The sequence below is a fragment of the Aquarana catesbeiana genome, linkage group LG05 (assembly GCF_042186555.1).
Source record: "Aquarana catesbeiana isolate 2022-GZ linkage group LG05, ASM4218655v1, whole genome shotgun sequence".
Lineage (NCBI taxonomy): Eukaryota > Metazoa > Chordata > Amphibia > Anura > Ranidae > Aquarana > Aquarana catesbeiana.
In genome coordinates, this window is record NC_133328.1 from 456584750 (window position 1) to 456602398 (window position 17649).

At 44.8% G+C, this 17649-nt stretch overlaps 1 protein-coding gene across 2 annotated transcripts; it reads left to right on the plus strand.

Annotated features, from left to right (window-relative positions):
- The first annotated feature begins 3 nt into the window (after window positions 1-3).
- LOC141145054 (uncharacterized) lies at window positions 4-13066 on the plus strand. 2 transcript variants are annotated; one of them, XM_073631335.1, is made up of 6 exons: window positions 4-325; window positions 3722-3809; window positions 11445-11713; window positions 12001-12166; window positions 12261-12384; window positions 12508-13066. In XM_073631335.1, the coding sequence occupies exons 3-6, from the start codon at window positions 11527-11529 to the stop codon at window positions 12988-12990; spliced, it is 960 nt and encodes a 319-aa protein (XP_073487436.1). In that variant the 5' UTR covers window positions 4-325; window positions 3722-3809; window positions 11445-11526; the 3' UTR covers window positions 12991-13066. The 2 variants fall into 2 exon arrangements, with proteins under 2 accessions (XP_073487436.1, XP_073487435.1); XM_073631334.1 differs by lacking the exon at window positions 3722-3809.
- The last annotated feature ends 4583 nt before the right edge of the window (window positions 13067-17649 follow it).

Consider the following 17649-nt stretch of genomic DNA (forward strand, 5'->3'; position numbering starts at 1 on the left):
AATACCACAGTCGGCTTCAACAAAATGGCCGCAATATTCTACGTAGGAGCAGACAGCTACAGAGAACATTGTAGTACTGGGGACAGAGCTGGAATTACTCTGAAGTCTATGTACGCCATGGGAATAGGACATGACTGTACTAGGAGCTGACATACGGTGTGTAGGTGTGGAGACCTGTGTATCATCATGTAGGCAATGGGGGAAGTGAGTGCGGACTACATTTCCCAGGATTCCCGGCTCTCCCTGCTCCCACTTCCTTCATGATCTGTGAGGAGAGTTTGTCCGCACACGGTGCAGCTTGTTATCACAAACATTACATTGCATGGTAAGTAGGACACAACTCAACCCAGCTCCCTTCACTAATGGCCATTACATCAAACTCCATGTTGTCCTTGGTAATACAATGCTTTGTGTTCTCCTAAATAGAAAACAAGGTGCTGTTATGGAAGACTTGTATGCTGGGTGCTGGGGCTCATTCACACCAGTGACCTGTACTAGTAATGTCAGTCACAGTGAGGAGGACATATAGAGAACAATGGTTTTCTACACGCCTCCTTCATGCCACCATGCCCTGTCTGTGCCTTTCAACTCTTCAAGTCCAGGCCAATACTGACATTCCTCTCCTACATTTCAATAGTTTCTGCTAGAAAACTACTTAGAACCCCCAAACATATATTTTTTTTAAGCAGAGGCCCTAGGGAATAAAATGGTGAGTGTTGCATATTTTTATGTCTTTCGATTATTTATGCATTTGTTTTAAGCTCAAATTTGTTTGGGGAAAAAATACACTTTAATGAATGTTAATGCAAAAAAAAAAAAAACCACACAGTATAATACCCAACTGTTTGGTAAAATATAAATGATGACGTTACGCAGAGTAAATAGATACCAAACATGTCACACTTTAAAACTGCGTCTGCCCAAGGAAGAGCACCAAACTACGGTACCTATAAATCTCCATAGGCAGCGCTTTAAAAGCCTTTACGAAGTTCCGCTCCTCCCTCCAAAAATTAAAAGCCCGCAGCAACACATATTGTAGGTAAGTGTATGTATAAGGTACACTTACCTTTCATGGAGTCTAACAATGTTTCCATCAGCTGTCGGGTGCTGCCGGTAAAGGAACCCGGCAGTGATGCCTTGCAGCTTCACGACTGGGTCCCTACTGCGCATGCGCAAAGCACGCTGCGCTCTCTCACTGGCCCAGCGGCGGACGGAGCCAGACTTCTGAAGGTACCTCGCCATGGCAAGGTCCAGCGGAAGTGGGGACAGGGTACCTGTCAAAAACAGGTACCCCCCCGAAAGGTGCCAAATTTGGCACCGGAGGGGGGGAGAGACAGATGAGCGGAAGTTTCACTTTTGGTTTGGACTCCGCTTTAAAAGTTTAGAATTCCACAGAGGTGCTGGTGCTAAAATGATTTCCCTTAGACCCCTTTTACACTGTGGCGATTTGCAGACTCTACAGCGCTAAAAATAGCGCCTGCAAAGTGCCCTGAAACAGCCGCTGTGGTTTCACACTGGAGCAGTGCGCTGGCAGGACGCTGAAAAAAGTCCTGCTAGCAGCATCTTTGGAGCGATGAAAGATAGGTGTATACACCGCTCCTGCCCATTGAAATCAATGGAGCAGCACGGCTATACCGCCGGCTTAGCGCTGCTGCAGCGGCGCTTTTTACGGGCGGTTTTAACCCTGTTTCAGCCGCTAGCGGGGGTTAAAACCGCCCCGCCAGTGGCCAAATAGCGCCGCTAAAATGACGGTATAGCGGCGCTAAAAATAGCGCCGTTTTACCGCCGACGCTGCCCCAGTGTGAAAGGGTCCTTACTCTAACGTGTGTGGTGCGATCTCTGTTTACATATGTGTGTAGGATCTATGCGCATGTTTGCATTTGGATGGGGGCACTTTAAAAAAAAAAAAATTATTTTACTAATTATTTTTAATTACACTGTATATTTATTTTGTATTTTTTTTTTTAACCACTTCAGCACCGGAAGAATTTACCCCCTTCCTGACCAGAGCACTTTTTCCGACTCAGCACTGCGTGGATTTAACTGACAATTGCGCGGCCATGCGACGAAGTACCCAAACAAAATTGACGTCCTTTTTTTCCCACAAATAGAGCTTTCTTTTGGTGGCATTTGATCGCTTCTGCGGTTTTTATTTTTTGCGCTATAAACAAAAAAAGAGCGTCAATTTTTAAAAAACGCATTATTTTGTACTTTTTGCTATAATAAATATCCCCATTTTCTTTAAAAAAAAGCTAATTTTTTCTCATTTTTTTTGGTAAAAAAAATCGCAATAAGCGTATATTAATTGGTTTGCGCAAAAGTTATCTAGCGTCTACAAAATAGGGGATAGATTTATAGTATTTTTATTTTATCTTTTACTAGTAATGGCGGCGATCTGCGATTTTTATCGTGACTGCGACATTATGGCGGACACATCGGACAATTTTGACACATTTTTGGGACCATTGGCATTAATACAGTGATCAATGCTATAAAATTGCATTGATTACCGTAAAAATGTCACTGGCAGTGAAGGGGTTAACACTAGGGGCGATCTAGGGGTTAACTGTGTTCCCTTGGAGGTGATTCTAACTGAAGGAGGTGGGGACTGACTAGAGGAAGTGACGGATCGAGGTTCCTAGCTAATAGGAATACACGATCTGTAACTCCTGTCAGAACAGAACAGCGAAGTGTGTGTTTACACACACTTGTCCCTGTTCTGTGTCTCCTAGTCATGATTGCTCATGGCCGGTGTTCATCGCGACCGTCGGCCACGAGCATCGGCACCCCATCTGTTCTGCGCGCGCGCCTGCTATCCCGACCCCCGCAAGCCGACGTATAGCTACGAGGGCTCGCGCAGGGGAGCCAACCTGCCGCAGTATAACTGCGGTGGTTGGTCGGGAAGTGGTTAAATCTCTTTTTTTTTGCTATCCGAAGGGATGAACAACTTCCCTTGTGATGGCATGAGAAATGACAGGTCCTCTTTATGGAGAGATCTGGAGCCTATTAGACCACAGGTCTTTTCTTTGCCCTATAAAGCATCTGATCAAACTAAGATCGGTTTGATCAGATGCTTTTTCAAGCGGGTAACGGTGTCACTTCTGGTTTCTGGCGTCACGCGGTGGGAGGAACAACCTCAGTTTCTCTCACTTTATCCCAGGAACCGGATGCTGCTGGCCACATCCTTACTGGGCTCCCCAAATGCACGAGAGCGCCCGGTAAAGACGGTGACGGGAGGGGAGTGGGACCCCCTTCCGCCGCATGTAAGACCCCTTTCACACTGGAGCGTTTTGCAGGCGCTATAGCGTTAAAAACAGCGCCTGCTAACCGTCCTAAAACAGCTGCTCCATTCACTCCAGTGTCAAAGCCCGAGGGCTTTGACACTGGAGCGGTGCGCTGGCAGGGCGTCAGAAAAAGTCCTGCCAGCAGCTCACCGCTGCTCCCCATTGAAATCAATGGGGCAGCGCTGCGCTACCGCCGGCAAAATTTCGCGGGCGGATTTAACCCCTTTTCGGCCGCTAGCGGGGGGGTTTAAAACTGCCCCGCTAGCAGCCAGATAGCACCACTAAAATGAAAAAATAAAAATAGCGCAGCTTTGCCAGTGGCGGCACAGTGTGAAAGGGGTCTTAAAGTAATCCAGCGGCTTCTTAGCTGCTAGGATTACTTTTACATTAAAGGGAATCGCCAGTGCTAAAAAATTATATCTTTTTTTTTTCTACAGCGATGACCGACATATCACCCTTCCAATCCAGCAACATACCGATACATCGTTGGATGGCGAGTGACTAAAGTAGTTCTAAACTCAAGAGGTAAGTTTGTGTTTTCAGGAAAAATGAATAGGTGAGCTAACGCCAAATATCCTGGCCACCGCACTGCGCATAGCTGTCCACCCCAGTGTAACAGTCTGTACACTGCCCTGGAGTGAGTATCCATCATGATGCTTGCAGGGGCAGCCACGTGACCATGCTCACCAATGATAAGCGCATCTGAGTCTACTTCTGCTAAGGTGTCCCAGAAAAAAGAAGTGCTTCTCATTGATCAGTGCAGTCATGTTGTCCCTCTGAGCATTGAGCAAAGGTGGCCAGGATATTTGGAGTTTGTTCTCATTTTAATTTTTCGTGAAAATGTGAACTTGCCCATTAACAGAACGCACAAGTAAAAGCAACGCAACTGCACCGGATCAATGCAGGTCACTGCAAGGGCCGAGAGAAAACAATGTTTTATGTGACTCATTCACACCACAATATTGTGTACATGTGCATTGTGTTAAAATGCAATGCAACATAAGGGCTCATTCATGCTGCTTGCGCGCTAAATATCAGTTTTAGCATGCGGGCAGTTGTTGGCATGTACTTTTAGTGAGCTGTGGTGAGAGAATGGTGTGATTCACATTTCAGAACATTTCTTTTTTTTAATTTTATTTTTTTACTTTATTTCAAGTGTAACAATGTGACCAATTGTGACTCTGCACAGCAGCATTTTACTACAGTTCACTACATCGCACATCCTGGCCGCATTGCAGTGTTGATCGTGGACACAGAAAACTGTTTCTTTATCATACATCACGGGACACAGAGTTAGGCTGTTATTCCTTACTTACTGGATTATATGCCATCTCTAGGTGAATGGACACTGGTAGACCAAAGTCTTAGACAAGAAGTTCGCCCCTATATAACTCCTCCCGTACAGGAAGTGCTTCCGTTTTTTTTCCCAGTGTCTGCAAGGTGAATGGGCATGTTTGAGCTCTCTCGATCTGAGTCTCAATACTGGTTCCTAAATGAATCAAGGGAGTGACCAATCGGATCCGTTTGAAAAAGAGCTTATATGCTTAAATAAATGGTACCCAAGCAAAGAAGATGTAAGGATCCTGCAAGGTTTTGCCTGTAATGCAACCTTTGAGCGCTTGACCCTGCCTAGTGGAATCCTGGATACTACAGGGCTAAGGCAATCCTGCAGTGTGCTGTTCAGGTCCAAGGGAGTGGACCCTAAAACATGAAAAGGGTACCCAGACCTCAAAGGTCCCGAAGTGATGGAACCCGTCGTGATGGATGGTGATTTGGCTCTTGGTTTCTAAGGTTTCCCTGCGCCCGGACAGGTAAGTGAAACCTATTACTTATTGTGGAGTGCCCCACGTGTTGTAACAATCTGCGCTAGACACCAGTGTGGTGGTGACCGCAGGGGGAGCTTGGGCTAGTTGCTGGAGTTTTGTGGGGAATAACTTTTTTGTTGTCTTGGCTGTCATTCTTATCCGTGCATGGGAATTCGCCATTGCACATGTTGGTTCGCCATGACGCACATGGCTTCGCCACACAGAATGTTGTGCGCACACAGAGCCGCGCATGCACTGTAGCACTTAGTATGGCACACGAAGATTCGCCATGGTGCGCGTAGGACCTTGCGAGCATGTGCAGCACCGCCGTGACCACGCACATGTGCAGAGCATTCGGCGCACCACCATCTTATTTAAACGGAAGGTGGCTGACATGCGGCACCTCCAAAGAACAGCTGTGGGAAACAGAGCAGGCTCTGGACCATTCACTTTCAGCGGTCCATTCCTCTTACCCAGGTCATGTGAGTCCTTCCGGTGTTGGTTGGCAGGCTAAGGTACTTGCCAGGATTGTTGCATAGGGGCTTAATGAGCCCTTTTAAGGGGTCTCCCTTCTGGGGTAGTGTAAATATTAAACCCAGGTATTCCCTTTCTGTGGCTTGCAATGTCTTCAAAAAAAAGGAGTGGGGTTAACACTACAAGGAAGGGCACATCTGTTTCCTCAGCAGCTCCTGAGGAGCCTAGTTGAATCCCTAGTGTTGCATCCCCTGAGAGACCAGAGGTTTCAGGGCAATCTGAACCACTGCGCCTGTCTGGTGTTGTGCCTACTGCCAACGCTGCTATTTCAGCCTTTATCACTGTCCTCATCTCTAGCCGGGTTAGAGGAAAGGATTGCTGGCATGATTGCCTCCATCTCACAGGATGGCAGGAAGCGTAACCGATCCCCCCCCCCCCCCCCTCCCCTGATCCTCCTAACTTGGAGCAGGAATGGATTGATGAACGGGAAGAGCTAAATGCTAAGGATTCTGTGGAGGGCCAGGCAGATGAATCTGCTTCTGAGACATCTGGGCCAGAAGATGTCCACTTGGTATTCGCAGAGGCTTTTGATCCAGACTCTTACCAAGATGGTTCGTTCTGCCTTTAAGTTACCTCCTGCAGAGGTTTCTGAGCCTCCCTAGTCCTCTTTGGGGTCCTTGATGCCTCCTCAGGCTGGACAGGCTTTCCCCTTGCACCCATTGTTGGAACAGGTAGTATATGCTGATTGGGAACATCCTGAAGGATTTGATACAACAAGTCTCTTGTTTGGCTCTCCTGTCTGTACACATGCGCATAATTCTGTGCCTTAAGAACTGGTCAGCCGAGCCTCCCTGTAAGAAGCTGTTGGCAGGGTTCCCCTTCCATGGGGAACGCTTGTTTGATGATGATTTTGAAAAATATATCCAAAAAATTTTTGGAGAGAAGAGCTCTCTACTTCCTGTGAAGAGAAGGACCAGGCGTCACTAGTTTAAAACCTCAGGGACCGCTTCCTAAGGTGTCTCAGCATCAAGGCAGTTCCGCCGCCAACAGGGCGCTAGAGCCAGGGGCAAGCCGCAGGTCCAAAACTCTTCTAAACCTGGCACCAAACCCTGCTTTGAAGGGACGCCCCCACTCTATCAGGTGGGGGGAAGGCTGCTTCACTTTGCGGACATTTGGAGAACAGTGGTTCAGGATGAGTGGGTCACCTCGACAGTATCCTGCGGTTACAAACTGGAATTGCGGGGGTTTCATCCTCAGAGGTTTCTAAGATCCAGCGTTCCTTAGGATCCTCCAAAAAGAGACTTATTGTTTCAGGCACTAGATCATTTAGTGCATCAGGGAGTCATTATATAGGTCCCTGTATCCGAAATGGGCGCAGGCTTTTGGATCTAAGATCCCTGAACCAGTATCGATAATTCCAGTCCTTTTCAGATGGAGTCAGTCCACTCGCTAGTAGCCTCGCTCCAGATGGAAGACTTCCTAGACTCCATCGATATCAAGGGTATGTATTTACACGCACCTATCTTTCAACCTCATCAGAGGTTCCTGCGGTTTGCAGTGGAGGAACGTTTGTGGCTCTGCCCTTCGGCTTGCCACAGCACCCCGGGTGTTTACAAAGGTCCTAGCACCAGTACTGGGTCTTTTAAGGGCCCAGGGAATCTTGGTGCTCAGATACTTGGACGACCTTCTGCTCAGAGATCACTCACTGCAGGCCCTAGAACAGAACTTAGCTTGCACAGTGCGGTATTTAGAAAACCTGGGCTCGTTCATAAATACTGAAAAGTCAGCTTTGAGACCAGCTCAGAGTCTGAAATATTTATGGCTGATCCTAGATACGGTCCAGACAAGGGTATTTTTGCCACCTGTAAAGATTGGTGCCCTGAAGGATCAGGTGTGCCTCAGGTAAGGGGCACCAGGCAACCCTCCAATCGGCCCTCCAGTCGGGGAAGGATGGTGTCCTCCCTCGAGGCAGTTCCCTACGCCCAGTTCCATTCCAGGCCTATACAACAAGACATCTTGTTGGCTTGAAACAGGAGAGTGTAAGCCCTGGATTACCCTTATCTCCCCGGGCGTGCTTAAGCCTAAGCTGGTGGTTGCAGGATCAGAACCTGCGAAGGGGAAGCATCTTCCTCCCAATGTCTTGGAGAGTGTTGACCACAGTTGCCAGTCTTTCCGGCTGGGGAGCGACCCTAGAGGGGCTCACAGCTCAGGGGAGATGGTCAAGAGCAGAGCATCAACATCCTGGAGTTGTGGGCGGTACATCTGGCCCTACGGTCCTAGACGGTGGAGCTTCAGGACTGCCTGATGAGGGTTCAGTCCGACCATGCCACTATGGTGGCCTATATCAACTAACAGGAGCCGTTCAACTCCGGAGGGGATGAACCACATATTTTCCTGGGCAGAGGGACATGTGCCGGTTCTATCGGCGGTCCATATCCCGGGGGTAGAGCACTGGAAGGCAGATTATCTCAGCCGCCAGCAGATCTGTCCTGTTCTGGGAAATCTGCCAGGATTGGGGATGGTCAGATGTGGATCTTTTGGCATCCAGGTTCAACAACAAGCTATATCAGTTTGTGTCTCGAACAAGAGATCCCCTGGCAATCGGAGCAGACAATCTGGTAGTTCCATGGAGCCAGTTCTCCCTGGTTTCCCATCGATCCCTCTCCTTTCCACATTTGTTGCACAGGATTTGAAAAGAGGGGGTTCCAGTCATCCTAGTGACACCAGCCTTGCCCAGAAGGCCCTGGTTCCCAGAGATTGTGAGATTGGCAATAGATGGGCCATGGATGCTTCCAAGCTGCCCTGATCTACTGTCTCAAGGTCCTATATTCTAAATTTGATGGCATGGCAATTGAAGCCAGGGTGTTGAAGGATCGTGGCATCTCGGGATCTGTGGTGTCTACCCTAGTAAATGCCAGGAAAGCGGTCACTGGGAAAATCTATCATGAGGTCTGGAAAGGTTGTATTGCTTGGTGTGAAGCCAGAAAATAGCATTCTCTGAAATACGTGATTGGGAGAATTCTCTCTTTTCTAAAGTCGGTTGTAGAAATCAGATTTTGAGTACAATCAGGGGTCAGATTTCAGCCTTGTCGATATTTTTCCAAATGCCTTTAGCCTCCCATTCCCTGGTCCGAACCTTTATGCAGGGGGCAACTCGTTTGTTTCCCCCATTGGGTCACCTATGTGTCCTTGGGACTTAAACCTGGTGCTGTCTGTGGTACAGAAACGACCATTTGAGCCTGTCAAGGAAATTCCATTAGTCTTGCTGTCAGGCAAGCTAGCCTTCCTGATGGCCATCACCTTGGCTAGAAGGGTGTCAGAATTGGCGGCCCTTTCGTGCAGGGAACCATACTTGATCCTTCAACATGACAGGGTCGTGTTACGGCCTATTCCATCCTTCTTGCCAAAGGGGGTGACTGCCTTTCATTTGAACAGGACATTGTTTTGCCTTCTTTTTTTCCCTCGTTTGGCAGAAGAGAGACGACTGCACTCCTTGGACATTATGCGGGCAGTCAGAGTTTGTCTAGATCTGCAGAGATCCGAGGGTCAGACTCCTTCTTCCTTTTTTATTTTGCCAGAGGGACCCAAGAGGTGACAGGCAGCTTTCAAAGCTTCCATTGCCCATTGGGTCCACCAATTGGTCATTCAGGCTTATGGTCTGAAACGTAAGGCTCCTCCCTTTTTAGGTAGAGAGCTCATTCTACCAGGGGTGTAGGAACCACCTGGGCTTTTCGCCATCCGGGTATCTGTGGCTCAGATTTGTAGGGCTGCTACCTGGTCTTCAGTGCATACATTCACAAGATTTTATCAGGTGGATGTTAGAGCAGCCGAGGATTCCGATTTTGGCCATAGTGTACTACAGCTATGACTATTTTGATTTGTTTTTTTTTTTTTTTTGGCAGGGTGTCTCTCTCCCCTCAAGGCTATTGCTCTGGGACATCCCAGCAAGAAAGGAATAATAGCCTAACTCTGTGTCTCGTGATGTATGATAAAGAAAATAGGATTTTTTCGTCATATTTACCTGTAAAATCCCTTTCAAGTACATCACAGGACACAGAGGCCCCTCCCCTCTTTTGAGGATTGAGTACTACCAATGTCCATTCACCTAGAGATGGTGTATAACCCAGTAATTAAAGAATAATAGCCTAACTCTGTGTCCTGTGATGTATTCAAAGAAAAGGATTTTACAGGTAAGTATGACGAAAAAATCCTATTTTTATCCAATAAAAATACCAGTTATTGCACTGTTGTGAATATGCCCTAAAAAGCCTGGCACACACAATGAGATTATCGGACGAATAGTCATTGTTTTTTTGCATGCTAGTCTTGTATCAAAAATTAAAAGGTTAATCCACTTACGAAAATTTTCGTGTGACAGAATACAACTTCGGAAGTGATGTAATGTGTTGAATTGTTTTGTAATGTATTCTTTTGTTTCCAAGCATGCATAGTCTTGCTCTTACGATATTCTTCGGATGAAAACTATGCCAATTAAACGAAAATGGGACGTTGTGTTCACATACAACAAAAATTTTATAGCATGCTGTTGAAAGCACTACACTAACGATCATATTACCGGCTGATCGTTCGGCGTATGAATATTTACTGCTGATTTTCTTATTGTGTGTCTATGTGCCTTTGGTGTTAGTATTTTGAACCTTCCAAGGACCTGTTACTTTACAACCAGTGACGTAAAAACATACCCACATGCCAAGAAATGCAATGTAATGCAACACAAGGTGCATGAAAAGCATATTATAGAGTATAACCAAAGCTATTTTGGCTATACTTCTCCTGGGGATCACAGGAGTGCAGTTGGTTCTGCACTCCTGTGATCTAATTTCACCTGACAACGGGCTAGAGTCAGCTGACATCCACAGAGCAGGTCCAGGTTCTGAAAAGGTCCTGACCATATGATCAGGATTTTCCCAGAACCCTGGGCCGACAGCTGGCTCACCCTTTCAGTGATCTGCTGGGAGCCTGAGCCAGCCCCTCCCGCCCCCTCCACAACACAGCTCTCCAGTGTTCTTTCCAGTGCATTTTCAATGTATTGCAGTGAGTTTGTATCAGCAGTATGGTGTGAAAGGACCATGTAGTTCTATTATTTCTATAAAATGTGGGTCCTAGCCAGTAACGCATCTCATTGCTCAGTGCTGGGTGTAATGAGCAGAATTAGTTTTTATTCTGGATGTACAATAGCTCTTGTCTGGATCTCTGTGCTGTAATTCTCTGTACATGTTACTATTCAGCTTTTTACCAACAATCCCTAATAGTTTTAATGCTCTGTGTACATGGCCGAATTCTTAGGCATGGTTCACATAATGAATCGCACCGGGCATTGCTGTTCCATTCACATGCAATTCAGTACAGTGCGATCTGAGCCCATTAATTTTCAGTTGGCTCAAATCGCACTAAATCGCACCAAAAGTAGTGCATGCACCGCTTTTGAAAACGCAATGCAACCGGATTGTATGGTACTTTTTTTCCATGCGATCCAGTGCAGGCAAACGCACTGCTCTGCAACCTGGGGTGTTGTTAACATTGACATCTGCTATAGATCGCAACTGAAGGGCATTTTAAATGCGGTAGGGGAAACGCACACAGAACGCCGGTTTCCCAGCACTGCCTTCTATTGTGCCTTTACTGTCTTTCTGTATTCTGTATGTTTGGACACATTGACACTCTTGTATTAGAGCTATTGCACATGGGGGAATAAAATAAACGATTTTAGGCATTCAGGTTTTTTTTTTTTTTCTTTGATCTAAACACAGGTTGCATTGTTTCTATAGCTCATGCACACAGGTACTTAAAAAAAAAAAAAGTAAAAATAGATCATTTTTCCTGAGTGCAGTATTTTACGAGTATATTTGTATATACACAGGTAAACTTAAACACTGCCCTGCAAAGAGAAAAAAATGTAAGTATTCATGTTTTGAGACCTGAAAATAGCCAGAGCTATAAGGATGCCCCGCACCAAAGATGTCAGCCAGAGTGCTCTAATTGCAGCAGTGGAGCAACATGCAGAGCTGTGGGACCTTGAGCATCCGCAATATGCTGATCGTGTGTACAAGCTGAGGGCCTGGGACGAGGTCTACAAGGCCCTGACCTCCAACTGGGACCGACTGAGTCCACAAGACAAGAAGCTGAGAGGTAAGTGCTGTTTGCCTGTATATTGTTATGTACAGAGCAATGTACAGACCCATGGGGATTGATTTACTAAAACTGGAGAGTGCAAAATCTGGTTCAGCTATGCATGGTGACTGATCAGCTTCCAAGTTCAGCTTGTTCAATTAAGCTTTGACAAAAAAAAACAAAAAAAAACTGGAAGGCGATCGGTTTCTATGCAAAGCTGCACCAAATTTTGCACGCTCCTGTTTTAGTAAATCCACCCCAGGGTATTTTATGCATTGTGTCTGGAATATCTGGGTAAATTGCAGGTGACGAGTTCCGCACACGTTGGAAGTCACTCCGTGATCGTTTACGTCGAGATATAACCGATGAGCAGCTGGCCAGAAATGGTGTCCCAGCAAGGGGACCTCGTCGCAGACCTCATCCATATGCCACAGAGCTTGCATTTCTCAGAAGGCCGATGGAGTCCAGGGTGTAAGTAGAAATGGGCAGTGCATATTGATGATCCTGCTGAAATTGCAAAGGTGTTCGTTTATTGCTCTTTATTTATAATTGAATTTTTTTTTAGTACAACCAGTAATTTGGCTGAGGAGGAGGAAGAGGAGGAAGGAGAGGATAGTGATGAGGGACCCTCACATTCTGCAACAGCATCTGAGGAGATGGTAGCACGATTATCTCCATTAAGTATGCAGGTATATATAACTCGTTTTATGTTTTGCTCTTTATCAATACACGTATGCACATATGTGTTTATCATGTATTTATCTCTTTAATCTAGCAATATATCTACAATTTTTCTTGTTCTATCTCTTCAGGGGACTGCGGCAGAAGAGGAGACACCAGTCTGGCAGACACGACATGCACGACGGCAGCAGGCTACATCATCAATTGACGACCACATTCTCCAAACCCTGAACGACATACGTACACGTCACCAGAAGGTGCATTCATCTGAGGACGCTTTTCTGAATCATGCCAATCGGCATGTAGCTTTCTGCCGCAGTATACTGCCTATGCTTGAAGATCTCCCTTTTCAACGGTCTATGCAGGCCACAGATGACATTTACTGTTATCTGGCGGCCTGTAGGTCTGCTTATCGGGAAAATCTTCCTGCTCCGCGGATGACCATATCCACCCCAGCCACCTACACTGCAGGCCATTCCTCCACCAGTATGCACCCCAGCCCATACTGTCCTCCTTCAGATTGCTATTATACTACTTCCCACACCCCATCCTCCCAGACATCCAGTACCCCTGTGACATATGCACAGTCCCCCATGAACCACTCCCAGGTATAACAAAAATCCACATCCCATTACCCCCCTTTCAAGAACCTGTAATCTTGAAATAATCATTTTTTTTTTAAACCTATAATCCTGTCTTGTCTTCTATTATTTTTTATTTTATTTTTATTTTTTTCAAAATTGTTATTTAAGAAGAAAAAGCAGTTTCCAGAGTAATCATGTAACAAGACAAAACAAATTGTAACTATAGGTACACAATGCAACCAGCAGTTCCTGGTGGTCATAACTGATACAAGACAGTAGAATGAAATTATGAACATATTGCCAACGCCTTGTTTTCTATTTATTCCAAACCCCCATTCACACTAGTGCGGCTTTGTAATTGTGCTAGTTCTTGCGACTTCATGTAACAGAAGTCTATGTGAGTTACAATGAAATCTAAAAAGTGCAGAAACCTTTTTCTTAATCGCTGCAACGTGAATGGTTCCATTGCTGGCAATTGGGTGCAATTTGGAATGGTCAAATTGCATGACAAGTTGCACAGGTGTGAACAGGGCCTAACTGAAAGTGCATGATTTCCTATCACCTGAGAACTTTGTTCCCGGAGTAAAAATTAACATTCCATATTGTTTTAACTGTTACACCCAGAACATGCATTTCTCTAGTGATACACAATCACTTGTTTTTGTATCACCTGAGCACTGTTCTTCTTGGTGTAACAACTAATACACTATGGTGATGCAAATGCACAAGTGATTTTAAAATACCCAAGAACTGCTTGTTCTTGGTGTACAGTTAACACACCAGTTAACAAACCATAGTGCAGTTTGTTAACTGTTATGCGACATACGCTCTGGTGATTAGTACACCCTGCGAATTCCAGTGGCAAAAATATGCAGATTCCTGCGGCTGGAATGACAGGTGTGCGCAAAGATTTGTGGCTACTCAGTCCATACTTTCTGCAGCTATCTTTGACTGTATAGCCATCGATTACCTGGGGTCTGGACGCAGACAAACTATGTACAGCCAGGATCATCTGTCCCTAACAGCAGGTAATCTCTGAGTGTGCCAACAGTCACAAATTGCTGTGTCTCCCTGTAGCTGCACATCGGAACAATCCCATCAGTTAGTAGTGTGTAGCAACCACAGCCTGAGCTCCAACACATTTCGCTCTGCCCTCTGAGCCTAATCGTGTGCTGCCGTAAGCTTGTCATTGTATTTGCCTGTGTCAAAGTAACAAATATAAAAATAGTGTAGCGCTAAGTGTCAAAAATAAAAGATTTTTAAGCACGAGCCATCTTACAATGGCCAGAAGATAAGCCAAAACAGAAAATGCTTCAAAAAATTCAATGGAAAGTGACTCAATGAAAAAATATTAATAAATATTGCAAAGTGACATGTAAAACATAATAGCAAAACACCAGTGAGAGGTGGAAATAAAACCAAAGTGTAAATATATGTATGAAAAATAAATCAACTGTGAATAAAGTCCATATATATTATAAAAAAAATGTGTTCTTGATAAAAATCAAAAACCACCACCAACAGTCTCTGAGGATTAGCTGATGAGGACAACAACGAAGTATCACTGATGGGTGAGAACGGTAAAACCCCAAATCGAATGTGACGTCTAAGTGTGTGTCAAAACCATCACCATAGCATCTGAAGAGGCTTACCGGAAGCAGGGGACTTGAACAGACATATGTCTTACAAGTCAAAAAAGCTTATTTAGCCACCGAGGCTGGCAGGATGGGACATCAGATATCCGCAGCTTCAAATGGGAAAGAGGGGGGGTCTGTCGACAGCTGTCTGCTCCCAGTAAGGACTGAGGGACGGAGCAGGTCTCCAGGACTCAGCAGACCGGAGCAAACACAACTCCCCGGCGTCCAGCTGATCGCACAGCCTAGCCTGTCATGACACTTGACAGGCTAGGCTGTGCGATCAGCTGGACGCCGGGGAGTTGTGTTTGCTCCGGTCTGCTGAGTCCTGGAGACCTGCTCCGTCCCTCAGTCCTTACTGGGAGCAGACAGCTGTCGACAGACCCCCCCTCTTTCCCATTTGAAGCTGCGGATATCTGATGTCCCATCCTGCCAGCCTCGGTGGCTAAATAAGCTTTTTTGACTTGTAAGACATATGTCTGTTCAAGTCCCCTGCTTCCGGTAAGCCTCTTCAGATGCTATGGTGATGGTTTTGACACACACTTAGACGTCACATTCGATTTGGGGTTTTACCGTTCTCACCCATCAGTGATACTTCGTTGTTGTCCTCATCAGCTAATCCTCAGAGACTGTTGGTGGTGGTTTTTGATTTTTATCAAGAACACATTTTTTTTATAATATATATGGACTTTATTCACAGTTGATTTATTTTTCATACATATATTTACACTTTGGTTTTATTTCCACCTCTCACTGGTGTTTTGCTATTATGTTTTACATGTCACTTTGCAATATTTATTAATATTTTTTCATTGAGTCACTTTCCATTGAATTTTTTGAAGCATTTTCTGTTTTGGCTTATCTTCTGGCCATTGTAAGATGGCTCGTGCTTAAAAATCTTTTATTTTTGACACTTAGCGCTACACTATTTTTATATTTGTTGATTTTCTACTTCTTTGTCTTAGAGGTGTGTTAGCCGCTTACTGTGTAATTATTCTTTCAACATCATTGGAGCAGCGCTGTACTCATTTCTTATCTACCTCCTGTGTCAAAGTAGCATTACACCAAGAACAAACACTTCTTATGACCTCACAAGTGTATTAACAAAAAATAGCGGTCTAAAAGCCATCATATATTAACTGCTTGCCACACGCTTACAGTAGATATACTGTGAGCGGGTATCACAGCCAGACACCGCAATGTACGTCACAGTGCTTGCTCTCACCCACTGCTGACCTGTGTTGTGATTGGATGTAGCACGAGTTTGTCAGCAGATTTCAGCCAATGATTTTGGCCGACACCTGCTGATCGTCTGTGGCCAATCACAGCACAGAGTTCTGTGTTGAAACTGATCTGTCGGTTTCTTCTCCCTGAAGTCATCTCTGTGTTCAGGGAGAAAAAGCAGACAGATCTGTTAGTAAAAGCAGCACACATTACACTTGTTAGGTACACAGTTAACCCCTTGATGTTAACTTCTTCCCAGCCAGTGCCATTAGTACAGTATTATCACTGATCACTGGATTAGAGTCATTAGCGTCAGTTAGCATCCCTCCCAGCCAGTGTCAGTTAGTGCTAGATTGCCCGCCACACTATCACATTCACACTATAATTCGCTGATCACAACAACCCATGCAATCCATACATACAAAGTAACCAAAACAAATAAGTTCATAAATTAAGTTATGTGTAATAAAATGGAATGACACAGGGAAAAATTATTGAACACGCTAACTGAAATGTAATTAATACTTTTTTAATACTTCATACAAAAATCCTTTGTTGGTAATGACAGCTTCAAGACACCTCCTGTATGGAGAAACTAGTCGCATGCATTACTCAGGTGTGATTTTGGCCCATTCTTCCACACAATCTTGAAGGTTCCGAGGGCCTCTTCAATTAAGTCTGATCTTTAGTTCTTTCGATACATTTTCTATTGGATTCAAGTCAGATGGTTGGCTGGGCCATTCTGGCGGCTTTATTTTCTTTCTTTGAAACCAATTGAGAGTTTCCTTGGCTTTATGTTTGGGATAATTGTCTTGCTGAAATGTCCCCCCCCCCCTTTTTTTTTTTTTTTTTTTTTTTTTTTTTTATCTTCATCATCCTGGTAGATGGCAGCAGATTTTTATCAACAATGTTTTGGTACATTTTTACATTCATCCTTTCTTCCAGTGATATGAAGTTTGCCAGTACCATATGCTGAAAAACAACTCCACATCATGATGTTTCCACCTCCAAACTTCACTGTTGGTATTGGGGTGATGTGCAGTGCCATTTAACCTTTAATTATGGTGTGTATTATGGCATCAAAAGAGTTAAATTGTGGTTCCATCTGACCAGACTATATTCTCCCAGTATTTCACAGGCTATAGCATTGAAAGACACATATGGGGAGTCTGATAAGGCTGCACACCTCGAGACAAGTATTTGAAAAGAATTGGAGAATTCCCCGTGGGGTTTTTTAGCAGCAAATATTAATCAGAAAATAATTTTCGCATAAAAAATATAAATTTTATCATCAAAGGACATTGGACATAAATAATACAAAAGTTAAATGAGCTTCGGTGTACACAATACGAGACAATTTGGATTGGATGGAAAAGGATGCTGATGTAAACAAGCATTTCCCCATTCTGCCTAATGACACTGGCACTGATCACAGCTCCCTGTAATCAGGAGCGGTGATCAGTGTCGTGTCACACATAGCCCATCCCCCCCCCACAGTTAGAACACAGCCCTAGGACACACTTAACCCCTGCAACGCCCCCTCCTGGTTAACCCCTTCACTGTCAGTCACATTTACACAGTAATCAATGCATTTTTAATCGCACTGATCGCTGTAAAAAAGTGAATGGTCACAAAATAGCACCAAAAGTGTCCGATCTGTCCGCCATAATGTCGCAGTCACGATAAAAATTGCTGATCGCCGCCATTACTAGTAAAAAAAAAAAATAATAAAAATGCCTTAAAACTATCTCCTATTTTGTAGATGCTATAACTTTTGCGCAAACCAATCAATACACGCTTATTGCGATTTTTATTTATTTATTTTTTGTAC